General features: G+C 59.0%; 1 protein-coding gene across 1 annotated transcript; it reads right to left on the bottom strand.

Moving 5' to 3' along the window:
- Positions 1–2,599: 2,599 nt before the first annotated feature.
- On the bottom strand, positions 2,600–3,595 carry NEUROD4 (neuronal differentiation 4; the record flags this gene model as incomplete). The annotated part of the gene is made up of 1 exon (XM_080360694.1): positions 2,600–3,595. The coding sequence occupies one exon, from the start codon at positions 3,593–3,595 to the stop codon at positions 2,600–2,602; it is 996 nt and encodes a 331-aa protein (XP_080216820.1).
- Between the last annotated feature and the right edge of the window lie 10,675 nt (positions 3,596–14,270).

The raw sequence follows: 14,270 nt of genomic DNA, 5'->3' as shown, positions 1-14,270 counted from the left end.
GGTGCATCCCCAGGTAAGTGCATCCCCAGGTAGGCGCATCCCAGGTAGGTTCATCCCCAGGTAGGTGCATCCCCAGGTAGGTGCATTCCAAGCCCACTCCCAAATCCAACTATCCCCCCTTGATCAGGGGACACACGAGCTCTCCTCTCCTCCCGCCCAGCTCACTCCCTCCATGCCCCTCAGCCCCGTCCCCACTTGGGGCCGCAGGGTCTCCCCAGCCCTTTGCAGCGCGGCTGCAGCTGCAGATCCCCCCAGAGAGCCCCTGCTCGCTCCGCGTGCCAGGCACAGCTTGCGGGGACACGCTGCTCGGCAGCTCCCACCGGGCTGCCGGCAGCAGCCGGCGCGCGGGGCCGGGGGACGGCGAGGCACCGCGTCGTGCGAGGACACGTGGAGCACGGGGTCCCACGTGAGGGGCCGCGGGGGGAAGTCTCAACAGCAGCCAGAAGCTGTTTGGGGCTTTTAGCGCAGCTGGGAAATGAGGATTCGAGGTCACGATGGTTCCAGCAGGGTGAAGTCAGGACGCCGGTGTCCCCTGTGCCGTCCAAGCGGGGCACGTCCCAGCGCCTCTGCATGGCCAAGACAACCCACCTGTGTGGCTGTTTGCACGTGCACACCTCCATGTGTGCATTTGTGCATTGCTCACAAGCGTGTGCACACGCAGACCTGTGCAGGAGAGTGCACTGGCGCATATGTGTGCCAGCGTGCACGTGTGCAAAGGGTTGTCCACGCATGTGATGTTGGTGTGTGCACAGCCATGGAGGTGCACACGCACGTGTGTGTGAGCATGTGTGTGACATGCGAGGGAGGTTGAGGTTGGATCTGGGGAGCAATTTCTTCCCCAAAGGGCTGTTGGGCATTGAACAGGCTGCCCAGGGCAGTGCTGGAATCACCATCCCTGGAGGGTTGGACAGACAGACATGAGGTTCTCAGGACATGGGGCAGGGACAGGGGTGGGGAACAGTTGGACTCAATGATCTTACATTGAGGATCCCAGCTGGACCCCAGCACGGGGGGAATTTCAGATCCTTTGGTTGCCCCCACCACACTGAAAACCACAGAAAAGGAGACAACAGCCCTGCGGCGATGCTGCTTGAAACAAGACCACAACTTTATTTAAGCTAAAAACCCAATTCTGCTCTCTTTACAAAAGGATAAGCATCTGCTCTTAGTACAAAAGAGAAGCCCCCGAGCCCCAGGGACTGGGCAGGGACCTCCGAAGCTCAAGTCATTTCCAAATTCCCGACTCTATACAAAACACCTCTGCAAAACATGGAGGTTTGGCCAGCAGGACATCAAAAATAGTTGCCTGGATTTTCTCGAAAACAAAAATATTTGCATAGCCTTTGGAAATTATTGCTTATCTAGAAATACAAGGGATGAGTTGGGAGCTGTTGGGCACAAGCAGCCTCCAAAAACCCAAGAAATGGCCATGTTAAATATGTAGTTCGACATTAAATATGTAACCTCTTGGTTAAATACTCGGTTTCCATCACCAGAAAGTAGAGGATGAGGGCAGGAAGCAAATAAATTAAATAAATAATGGCTAATAAATAGTCCTGGAGCAACAGCACTGCAAGAACCACACGTCTCCACAAAGCTAACTCCACCTAGGGACCTGGAAGTCAACTGGGAAATGAGGAGGTTATTCAGCACATTCCACATCTCATGTAAAATGAAAGGAAATAAATTAAACCCCCCCCGCGCACACATAGTAAATAATAAATAAAAGAGGAAATTAAGACACGCTTCTTTTTCCGGGATGTCTGCAGGACATGGATCATGATGAGCGACACTACGAACCATAAGAAGACGTGGTCCAAGCCAGGAGCAAAGGTTCAGCTGAGAACTCCTCATCCATGGGCCATGGGTGCTCTGGAAGGTCAGCTGTCAACGCGATTCCAGGATCCATGTGCTGATAACCTCATGCTGGTTGTAGGTGACGGGTGAGGTCTGAGGCTCAGAAGAGGACAGGAGGAACCATCATGAGAAGCTCTGAGCCTGGCTGGACCATGCTGTCCCTGGATGATAGGGTGGCAGCAAAGAAAACGTTCTCCATGGGGCGGGAAGCGTCAAGGAGGAGCAACCACATTGGTCTTCTGCAAATGGTCCAGGTCATTCCCACCTTTTCCATCACAGAAAACCATGAACCCATTGGAGTGTGTGGAAGGGGAACCTGTCATCCCAAGGGGCAGGAGGGGCTTGTCCATCCCCAATGTGAGACAGAGGTGTGCCCACACCCCCCCACCCCAAGGATGGAAGAGAAGGAGCCGTGACATCTTGGCAATGGCCGATCCCAAGTGCTGGAGTGCGTTCAGGAGGAAAGTCCTGCAGGTTGAAGCCACCTTCATGAACATCTCTGGGGGAGAGGGAGGAGGAGGCAATGGCTCAGCTCTTGGCGGTGGAAGGAAGGGTTCACATGGCTCCTGGGGACAGCTCCGATGTCAACAAGGTGGCACCAGCACAGACCTGTTGGGAGAGGACAGGAGGGACGGCTGAACCTTCCACAGCAGCGTCCTGCAGAGATGCTCAGAAGTCTCTCACCCCGTAGTGATACCCGAACTTCTCTCTGCGTCAAGAATTTGGGTCTAACTCTGCTTTGCTACTCGTTGAAGATGGCGTTGAGCTGAGGCCCAGCCACATGGTGCGGGTAAGACTCGTAGCTCATGTCTATGGGGATGTCATAGCGGGGCACTGTGGTCTGGAAGTGGGAGGCATGTCCGTGTGCTCCAGCCAGGCTGACCGATGGATAGTGGGCCATGAAGGTATAGGACTTCTCCAGGTCTGGAGAACCATCTTGCTTCAAGGAGAAGTTCCCGCTGATGCTCAGGGGTGGCGTCAGGGGACCCTCGTAGGGGGGAGTGGTGCAGTCAGAGGGGTGGTTTCCAAAGGAAGCGTCCACCAAGCTCTTGAAGGTCGGTGGCTTCAAATGCAGCAGATGCGTCTCCATGGTCCCATAGGGTGGGCTGGGGAGCCCCGGGGACTGGTAGGTGAAGGGGTGGCTGGAGATGGCTGATTCACACACCGGGGACTTCTCCTCATGCTTCTCCAGGAACAAGGTCTGTGGTCCCAACTGCAGACAACCAGCCACCAGGTTGCTGGTGGGCTGGGACAAGCCCTTGCAGAGCATCTCCACGAAGCTCTTCCCTTCGGGGGTCTGCCCTGTCTCCAGCACCTCCGACAGAGCCCAGATGTAGTTTCTTGCAAGCCTCAGCGTCTCAATCTTGGACAACTTCTGAGTCTTGGAGTAGCAGGGCATCACCCTCCTGAGGTTGTCCAGAGCATCATTCAGCCCGTGCATCCGTGTGCGCTCCCGGGCATTGGCCTTCACCCGCCGGGCCCTGAACCGCTCCAGCCTCGCCTTGGTCATTTTCTTCTTCTTTGGTCCTCTTCTCTTGGGCTTTTCCCCATCATCCTCTTCCTCTTCTTCTTCCTCAATGCTGTCGTGCTCTTCGTTCAAGCCGGGCATCAATCCGAAAGGACCTTGCCTGCCGTCCTCATCCTTCAGCTCATCTTTGGAGCTCAACGTGTCATCCATCCAGACTTGGGTGCTCACGAGCTCCGTCATCTCTTTGGGCTTGGCGTACGTCTTGGTCATCTCTGATCTCTGCAACGAAGGGACAACGAGATGTTAACGAAATCCAGCAGAAGCATCACTCAACATGTTGAGGGCATTAGGAACTGAGCTCCAAATCATCTTCCACAGACAACAACTACTTTCAGTCCTCTAACGGTACCTACAGAATCCAAGTATCCACCATCTATCTGTTTATCTATCTACAATAGTTTCTGCTTGGTTTTTGGGAGCCATTGAAGCGTCTCCCCAGGGCCCAGCAGCTCTTTGCCAGGGCTTCCAACAATTCCATTTTAAGGTTATTAATTTCTCCCCCAAAGGGCTGTGGGGCATTGAACAGGCTGCCCAGGTCAGTGCTGGAGTCACCATCCCTGTAGGGTTGGACAGACGGACATGAGGTTCTCAGGACATGGGGTTGTGATAGGGTCGGGGGAACGGTTGGTCTTGAGGGGCTTTTCCAACCAAAATGATTCTGTGATTCTATAATAATTCGACGAGTCCTCCCTCTCATGGCTTCAACCCTGGTTGTCACGTTGTGGGTTGCAAAAGGGAATCCTAAAGTGAAGTTCCTCTGCTGATCTGCCGCTGGGTATTTTCCTGCCTGAGCTTTCCTAACCTGGGCACCTTTGCTTGAACCTTCCTTTGCCATAACGACCACAGTCCCACTGCACAAAACAGCCCGAGTTTCATGTTAATCAGCCCCTCCAAATCCTGTCAGCGTGCCTGACTCATTTAATAAAGCTTAGTATCTAAGCAGCTTTGCTGAAAGTGTGCTGCCCAAGCCCCGGCCCCACCGCCCCGTCCACCCCACGCAGAAAATCCCACTTTTAATATGCGTGATGGGGCTTGCGGGCTGGATTAGGGTGTTAATTGCTGTGCGCAGCCTTCGTATCCCCAGAGGACCATGTGGCCCCAATTAACTCTTTGCAGAGTCACTGGGGTCTGTCAGATGCTCGGAAATCCAGGGTCGGAGGTGGTGAAGGACCTTCCTTGGGATGGACGGATGGGTCTGGCTGAACCAGGTCCAAACACCTTCTGCCAGCACCCTGGTGGGACCACAGGTCTGCACCCACTTTGCAGCCCAGGAATGGCTGTAGATCTGCTCCAACCACCCCTGAGGAGGGTTCCTGTCCCTCCAGCCTTGGGGACCTGTCCCAAAGCAGCATCCCATGTCCCATCCCTGGAGACATCCCAGGCCAGGCTGGATGGGGCTCTGAGCAACTGGTGAAGATGTCCCTGCTCATGGCAGGGGTGGCACTGGGGGAGCTGGGACAGTCCCTCCAACCCAAACCATCTGTGATTCTATAATCCTTACCCACAGCTCCAGTCCCTCCCCGGTCCAGCATCTTCTCCCCCTTCCCTGCACTTCATGGCACAGCAGTTCCATGGGGTTCTAGAAACTTGTCTCTTTGGAAATCCAGCTCGAATTTGCAGGAGTTTTGCTCTTTTTCTCCAGAATATTGATAATGATTTTTTAAAAGGGAGAAAAGTAGACAAAGAGGGAGTTGCCTGACAAAGTCGCTTTGGTAGTTCCCCAGTTTCCCAAGCAAGGAGGCGGCGGGGACCCACTTTGGAATGGAAAACTTGTCCAGCCCCTTATTTTGGACACCTCTCGTTTTCAAACATCTCCATCCCACTTTGTCTGGAAGAACCACAACCAACTCCTTGCGGTAAAAGTAATAAAAAACTTAATTTTCAAGTAGGGCTGGCTCAGCTTAACACAGAGGGAGATGATTTCCCTTTGTGCCACCAGGCACCCAGCTCCCATCCCAAAATGATTCTGTTCAACTCCTCCTCCTTCCCTGGAGGACCAGAAACTTGGTTTCAACCCTCCACTGGTTTCCTTTCAAGGGACTCGATGCCCCAGATGGGGACAGTTGGTCCAGGACAACCTGACCAGCCCCTGGGATGAAGATCCTGACCCTGGACGGGACCACCCAAAGCAGCAGAAACCCAGAGGGCTGAGGAGGAGGATGCAGAAAAGATGTTGGCACAAGAGCCAGGGATGAAAATGGGCAGCTGGGTTGGGAGTTCATCACGGAGATGGACAAGACACCCCCAAGCAGACCATGAAAATCGGGATTTACTGGAGAGTGCTGTGCTGTGTCCTGCCTGGGAACACAGGAGGATGCGGCTCAGCCGGTGCGCTCTGGCTGGGGGGCGGATGAAAAGCCCCACAGCTGCTCCAGCAGCTCCGGCATGGCCATCTGGGTGGCTACAGGGACATCGGTGTCACCCAGGGCTGCCCAGAGCTTCCAGTCCCACTCATGGGACTGGGACAACTGGGACAGGGGAGAGGGGGCACACAGCACTCGAGGGGAGCCCTGCAGCTTCCACACCTGGAAAAGGGGGAGGAAGTGGGGGGGACAGGCTGGTGTCCCCCCTGCTAGGGTCCTGGCCCTCGGCAGGACTCGCTGGGGAAGGGGCTGCGCTTGCAGAGCACCGGGGTCCCCAACCCTGAGAGCGGAGCAACAAAACCCGGGGGTTGGAGCAGGTCCTTCATCCCCCCATCACCTTCATCACCTCCATCCCCAGCGACAGCCGGACCCGCTGCGAGAGGGTGCCCAGCTCCGAGCCCCCAGCACAGGGGTCCCCCCCGACCCCGGGGCTGCGGCTCCATCCCCGGCGGCTGCGGGGAGACGGGGGTCGGTTGGGGCTCAGTGCCGCCGGTTCCATCCCGCACCCCCGGCGGCTCATCCCCGCTCGGAGGGCACAAACTCCACCCGGGACCGTGTCCCGCTGCTCCCCGGCCGAGGCAGATCCCCCCGCGTTGTCCCCGAGGGTCGCCCAGGGAACCGGCAGCACTGAGCGGCCGGGGAGCCCCGTCCGTGGGGGCGTCCCGTCGGGTCACCCGCGGGGGTCCCGGTCCGCCCTTACCTGGGCACCGGAGCGTGTTCCCGCTGTCACTTGCCCGGGCACATGGTGCTTCAGCCCCGAGGGTCTCGCAGCTCCCGGCACCGGCGGCAGCTCCGCTCCCGGCGGCTTTGAGAGCTCCGCGCTGCCGGCGGCTCCTGCCCGGCCACGGATCCCGCGTGGCTCCTCCCACGGGGGGAGGTGGCCGAGCCTGGCTCCTCCCGCCGCCCCCCCCCCCCGCCCCGGGACCCCGACGGCACCCCCGGGCATCCCTGCGTGGGTGTCCCCGGGTGGGCACCCAAGTCACCGGGCATCCCTGGGCGGGCACCTGTAGGCGAGTGTCCCTGAGTGGGTGCGCTGGGTGGGGTCCCCTGGATGGGCACCACTGGGTGGGCACCCTTGGATGAGCACCTTGGGATGAACGTCCTGGGATGGGCATCCTAGACGGGAACCCGTGGATGGACACCCAAGATGGGCACCCCTGCATGAGCACCCCTGGACCAGCACCCCTGGGTGGGCACCTCTGGATGGGCACCCATAGATGAGCACCCCTGGGTGGGCACCCTTCGTGAGCATCCCTGGACCAGCACCCTGGTATGGACATCCTAAGATGGGGACCCTAGATGAGTACCCCTCGATGAGCACCCCTGGATGGACACCTAAGATGGGGACCTTAGATGGTCACTCCTAGATGAGCACCCCAAAATGAGCACTTCTGGATGGGGACCCTGCATGAGCACCCCTGAATCAGCACCCCTCAATGAGCACCCCTGGATGGGCACCACTGGATGGAGACCCTAGATGGGCACCCTGGATGAGCACCCATGGGTGAGCATCCTTGGATCGGCATCCCTGGACCAGCACCCTTGCATGAGCGCCCTGGGATGGGGACCCTAGACGGACATCCAAAAATGGAAACCTCTTGATGGGCATCGCTGAATGGGGACCCTGCATGAGCAGCCCTGGGTGGGGACCCCTGGACAAGCACCCCTGGATGAGCACCCCTAGATGGGCATCTAAATATGGGCACCCCTGGATGGGGATCCCTGCATGTGCACCCCTCGATGAACACCTCTGGATGGGTGCCCCTGGATGTGAGCACCCTTGGAGGGGCACCCCCATGGTGATGCTGGGACCTTGGGTGGGGGGTCCAGGTGCTGGGGTCAGCATGGTGGGGGGACGCAGCTCCCTCCCAGCTGTAACGAGAGAGCAAAGTGGGGATAATTAGCAGCTGGTCCAGCCAGAAGGGGCCCGGCAGAGCTAAGACAAGCGGCCCCGGGCTCCACAGCCCCCGCTTGGCAAGATGGGGGCGATGGGAAAAGACCCCCCGTTAATTAAGAACCAGATGTTACAGGTTGCTTTGCTCTGCCCCCCATCTCCTCCAAGTGTGGGGACTGCGGCCGCCCATGCTGGCAAAGGGGCTGGGTTGAAGGTGGCAGTGGCACCCCAAAAGTCATCCCCCCCCAAAAAAAAGCCATCCCCCCCCCCTCCATCCCTGCCCGGACTCTGGTCCCAGAGCTCAGCATCACTGCATGGGAGCGTCCCTTCCCGCGCCAGCCCCCAGGACCCTTCCCATTAATTTAGAGCACTCGCAATCATGTCTTTGGCAGCCTGGGATTACAGGGAATACTAATTAATTCATTAGTGGATCCATGGCTGACTTCCCAGCGCCGGGCCGGGCCGGCAGGAACAGATTGCGGCCAATAAATCTGCCTGTTGCCACAACTGCCCGGCTCGGCGGTGGCTTCATCCCCTCCCTGACAGATGGCTCCAACAGGTCCCGGCACCCGCACAAAGAGTGGGGGGGACACACGGCGAAACGTCCCCCCGGGGAGCCGGCGGTGGCCCCCGGATGGCGGTGACCCCCGGAGCGAGCGGGGCGGTGGCGGGAGCATTGTCCCGCGGCCACGTGCCGCTGGCTAATGCCATTGTGCGGGGACACGGCATCTGGTGGGGTGACAGCGGGACCGTTCGCGCAAGATGTTCAACCGTCCTGCTCCCCCCCTCCCAGAACCAGCCCCGGGGACCTGGGTGGGCAGAGAGTGGGGGGCTGTGGCTGGGGTGGGGGTGCAGCCCCTCCGCACCATCCCGAGTGGGTGCTGGGTGTCCCCGAGATGTCTGTCTGTCCCTCCTAGGCGTCCTCCATCCCACATTTAACCCCCCCACCTCTCATGGGTTGTCACCCTCATGTCCCACATCTCATCATCCCCCCAATCGCCTTCCCACCACCCCACATCCCCCCCTATTTCTCCATTCCCCAGCACTGCGGGCTCTGGGTCATCCCCATCACCCCACATAGTCCCAGCCCTTCCTGCTCATCCTGGGCCTCAGTTTCCCTCTCTGAGCAGCACAGCCCATGAGGAACAGGCCTCATAATCCCCAGGACATCTGGAGAAGAGGTGGCAGGTCCTGAGCTTGTCTGTGTCACCCCCATCTGTTGGTGACACGCAAGATGTCCCTCACCCTGTGGCCATTCCCAGCTGCTCTGCAAGGAGATATCCCTTGAAAGCATCATCCTGCTCAGATGCTTCATGTCCTAGATCTGCAGCCATGAGGGGGAACTGTGATCCCAGCAGAGCTGGGGTGACATGGGGGACTTGGGGGACCTGGAGCAGGTCTTCACAGTGGCAGCAGGACTGGCCAAAAGGAGCTGGGTTTGGGTTGCTCCTCCTTGATGCTGCTGCACCCTGGGATGCTCCATCTTGATGTTGCTCCACCCTGGGATGCTCCATCTCAATGCTTCTTCCCCCAGGGATGCTCCACCTTGATGATGTTCCCCCCAGGGATGCTCCATCTTGATGATATTCCATCCTGGGATGCTCCATCTCGACGTTGTTCCACCCTGAGATGCTCCTTCTTGATGACATTCCACCCTGGGATGCTCCATCTCGATGATGTTCCACCTGGGGATGCTCTATCTCAACGCTGCTTCCCTCAAGGATGCTCCACCTTGATGACATTCCACCCAGGGATGCTCCATCTCAATGCTGCTCCACCCTGGGATGCTCCACCTCAATGATCTTCTACCCTGGGATGCTTCATCTCCATGTTGCTTCACCCTGAGATGCTCCACCTTGATGACATTCCACCCTGGGATGCTCCACCTCGATGATGCTCCACCTGGAGATGCTCCATCTCAATGCTGCTTCCCCCAAGGATATTCCACCTTGATGACATTCCACCCTGGGATGCACCACCTTGGTGATGTTCCACCCTGGGATGCTCCATCTCAATGCTGCTTCCCCCAAGGATGTTCCACCTTGATGACGTTCCACCCTGGGATGCTCCACCTCGATGATCTTCCACCCTGGGATGCTCCATCTCAATGCTGCTTACCCCAGGGATGCTCCACCTTAATGACATTCCACCCTGGGATGCTCCACCTCGATGGTGTTCCACCTGGGGATGCTCTATCTCAATGCTATCTCAACTGAGATGCTCCACCTCAATGATCTTCTACCCTGGGATGCTCCATCTTGATGCTGCTCCACCCCAGGGATGCTCCATCTCAATGTTGCTCCACCCTGGGATGCTCCATCTCAATGATGTTCCACCCTGGGATGCTCCATCTCAATGTTGCTCCACCCCGGGATGCTCCACCTTGACGATGTTCCACCTGGGAGGGGATGAACCCACCACTCAGATGCTCCAGGCACAAACCTGTGCATATAAAGGGCAAAATTTGGGGATGATGAGAAGGGGGAAACCTCACCCACCCCTGTCTCCATGTCCCACCAGCACCCTTGGCCACCGCCCCCACCCCGGTGATTCTCTCCATCCCCTCGTGCCCCCGCCAGCCCCTGGAAGGGGGGAATTACCAGAGTAAATATTGTGAAAGGCGATTGCCGCCCCCGTGCCCGGGCTGGCATTCCTGGGCCTGTGCGGAAACGCAATTACCGCGTATTAACGGGGTCTAATTTAATCCCGGCAGCTGCGCCCGGGACAGCTGATTTGCATGACACTGGGGAATGCAATTAAACAGAAATCAGGGGCTGGGGGGCCCCCGTGGGGCGGCGGGGGCCGGGGGCTGCAGCCAGCGCTCGCTGACCCGTGTTTGTCAATTTGAGCGATGGTGGCACCGGGGAGAGGTGGCGGAGGGGGGGCGGTGACAAAGGGACGCTGTTCCTGGGGTCCCCTGGCAGCTCAGTTTTGGGGTCTCCCCAGCCCCACGGGCACCATCCTGGTGGCCCCATCGTGGGGTCCAGTTGGTGTTGGCTCTTGATGGTGGAGAAGGGACATGTCAGGGGTTGGGGACACTCCGTGGGGACCAAACGTGTCCCCAACCCTCGCTGCAGCCCTCCCCCTGCCTGCTGGTCACCTCTTGTCCCCCCAAGAGCTGGGGCACCCAGTGTGTCCCAATGCTCTGGAGATGGATGGGGCTGAGTCTTTCACCAGCTCCCTGCCTCAGTTTCCCCAGGGCTGCTCCTCTGGTGAGGGGCAGGGTGCGAGTGGGATGCTGAAGCCCCCAGATGTGCCAAGGGCAGAGCTGGGGACACCCACCTTTAATCTTGTTCTAGGGTCTCCTCTGCTTTACAGAAGTTTTGTGATGCGGTACCAGGTTAAATTACTATAACTTTTATATTTCATGAAGAAGGAGAAAAATAAAGGGAAGAAGAAAGCAAAAAGTACAGAGAAGAAGAAGAAGAAGAAGAAGAAGAAGGAGAAGAAGAAGAAGAAAAAGAAGAAGAAGAAGAAAACAAGAAGAAGGAGAAGGAGAAGGAGAAGGAGAAGGAGAAGGAGAAAGAAGAAGGAGAAGGAGAAGGAGAAGGAGAAGGAGAAGGAGAAGGAGAAGGAGAGAAAAAGAAGAGAAAAAGAAGAGAAAAAGAAGAAGAAGAGAAAAGGGAAAGAGGAAAAAGAGAAAAGAAGGGAAAAAAGATAAAGGGTCTGGGGGGGAAGCCCTTTTCCCCCTGTGCTGCTGGGGCAGGACCCCCCGGGATGGGCTTTTGCTACTGGGAGCGGGGCCACACCAGCGGACCCGCACTGGGCGGTACTGGGTGGGCTGGGGCCTCAGCACCCGGATGCTGGGGCACAGGAGCGGACGCCCCCACGTCCCCATGCCGGGGGGTCCCGGGGGTCCCCAGGCCCGGGCGGCAGCGGGGGGGTCACGGCCAGTCGGGGGCGCAGGGGAAGCGCCACCCCGGGGAGGGGGGGGGCGGGCCAGGCAGTTGGCGGGGCGGCCCCGGCCCCGCTTTGCATCTCAATGGCGGCTCCAGAGCGGGGGGTGCGGGCCGGGGGCTCAGCGACATCTGCTCTGGGGACGGGGCTGCGCATGGGCCGGGGGTGGGCCTGGCCCCTCCAGCGCTCCGCGGCAGCTCCGGGGGGCCCGGCCTGGGCAGCGCGGCGCCCCCGGGACCCGGGAGCGGGACCCTCCTTCCTCCTCTTTTTCTTTTCTCTTTCTTCTTTTTCCTTTATTTTTTTCTCTATTTTCCTTTTATCCTTTTTTTTCCTGCCCCCCTGCTGCTCCAACCCCCCTTCACCCCCCCAGATTCCCAGCCCAGCGCCCCGCAGATTCCCAGCCCCTCCCTCCCCACCCCAATTTTGATACCGATGTATTTCCAACCCGCCCGTCGCAGAGGAGCCCCGAACAGCCCCAGGAGCTGCAAAAGCCACCGGCTGTCCCAGGTCGCTGCAGCCGTGACAACACACATAGCCCCAGGGGCCACCGTGTCACCCCCATGTCCCTGGGGACCGTCACCCCCCACGGGAAGGCGGCAGCTCCGGCACACGCGTGTGCGACGGTGCGAGAGGCAGAAGTGGCACCGGGCGAGGGTTGGTGGCGCATCCCTGGGCGGGAGGTGACACCTGCTGGGAGGAACCCTCAGCAGCAACAGCCCCGCGGGGACACCCCGACTCTGGGGGCAGTGGCCTCGTCCACGCAGAGGTCATGGAGCAGGAGGGACTGTGCAAAGCTCGGAGTCCTCAAAGATGTGGCATTGGAGGTGGCACAGCCCTGGGGACACGGGAGAGTTTGGGGGGACCAGGCCATGGGGTCCAGCACAGCCTTGGGGACACAGGACAGATCTAGGGGACCTCTTGGGACCAGATTTGTCCCAGCAAAGAGCTAAGGGGGCTACCCAGAGTCTGCCCTGATGTCCCCAACCCTGGAGCCTGCCCTGATGTCCCCAACCCCAGAGTCTGCCCCGATGTCCCCAACCCCACAGCCTGCCCTAATGTCCCCAACTCCACAGCCTGCCCCGATGTCCCCATCCCAGAGTCTGCCCTAATGTCCCCAACCCCAGAGCCAGCCCTAATGTCCCCAGCCCCAGAGTCTGCCTCAGTGTCTCCAACCCCAGAGCCTGCCCTGATGTCTCTAACCCTGGAGCCTGCCCTGATGTCCCCAACCCCACAGCCTGCCCCAATGTCCCCAGCCCCATAGCCTGCCTCAGTGTCTCCAACCCCAGAGCCTGCCCTGATGTCCCCAACCCCATAGCCTGCCCTAATGTCCCCAACCCCACAGCCTGCCTCAGTGTCCCCAACCCCAGAGTCTGCCCTGATGTCCCCAACCCCATAGCCTGCCCTAATGTCCCCAACCCCACAGCCTGCCTCAGTGTCCCCAACCCCAGAGTCTGCCCCGATGTCCCCATAGGCAGGAGGAGGCTTGTCCCAGGTCCCCTGCCAGGCTCTGCAGGAGGAGGAGGATGATGATGAGGAAGATCCCTTGGCACGGGCAGCGCCGCTGCTGCCTGGCCGCTGACCACGGGGCCCCAGATGTTGAGCCGCCGGCTCGGCTTTGCCGGGAGCCACCATCTCTGCCCGTTTGGCAACCGCCTGGCCCAGCTGCTGCCCCCCGTCTCCTCCGGCTCCGCAGCCGGGGCTCCGTGTCCCACCCCCAGAGCATCCCTGGACCGTCCCCCGGGAGCCGCCGCGGCACCTGGGCCACCTTGGCCATGACCCAGGCCTGGAGATTTGCCGGCATCCCCGGGGGGCGCGGGGCTCTGCGCCAACATCTCGGGAACGGGGAGCACCGGGGACACCGGGATCCGGCCCAGGGGTGACGTTGTTGCGGGGGGGAATGTTGGCCGGGAGCATCACCAAAGATTCCCAGGGGGGGAAAGGATTGCAGGGAATGCGGCTTTTCTGAGAATTTACAAGTAAATCCATTAATTAGATTAGATTGGATATTAGGAAAACAATTATGTACAGAAAGGGTTGTCGGTGGTGAAGTCACCACCCCTGGCGGGGCTGAAGAGACGTGGAGATGAGGTTTGAGGGACATTTTTGTGTTAACGGTTCGACTGGATGATCTTGAGGGTCCCTTCCAACCAAAGCGATGCTCTGGTTCTATTCTAATTAGTTAACGAGCTAAAATTAATTAGAAATGGGTCCTCTAAGGGCTGCTGCTGTGTTGGGTCGTTAGGGCCGGCTGATGGTCAGAGTTAATTGAGTTAACGGTCGTGGCGGTGACATCGGGGCCCAGGGGACATCCTGGGACACCACAGCGTGTCCTGGTGCCACCTGCCTGCTCCTCGCAAGGACTGTGCCCATCTCCTGCCTCCAGATGTGCCACAGCTGGAAAATAAGCCGCACTGAAGCCTCCCAGCTGTTGGATGCAGGTTGGTCCCCAGCTCCAGTGCCCCCAGTGCCCCCCACTCTGGTTACTGGGGGGTCTTTTAGGGTCACCAGCTTGAAGTTTAGGGACAACCCTGCGCTTTGCTTTGTGCCAACATGGGGGGGTCTTTCACGCCGGATTACACAGGCTGCTCTGTTAGGCTGAGTCTAATTTAGGCTCCATCACTGGTGATGCCCCAAAACACCTTGGGGACAATGATGGGGTGAGAAGGTGCCAGGAGTCACTTGTGTGTGACATCCTGCCCTATGGAGAGCGGCTGAACTGGGTAAAGGGGGA

The sequence above is a fragment of the Nesoenas mayeri genome (assembly GCF_963082525.1).
Source record: "Nesoenas mayeri genome assembly, chromosome: 28".
NCBI classification, from domain to species: domain Eukaryota; kingdom Metazoa; phylum Chordata; class Aves; order Columbiformes; family Columbidae; genus Nesoenas; species Nesoenas mayeri.
Note: the sequence above shows the minus strand (reverse complement) of the source record. Positions and strands in the feature narration are given on the sequence as shown.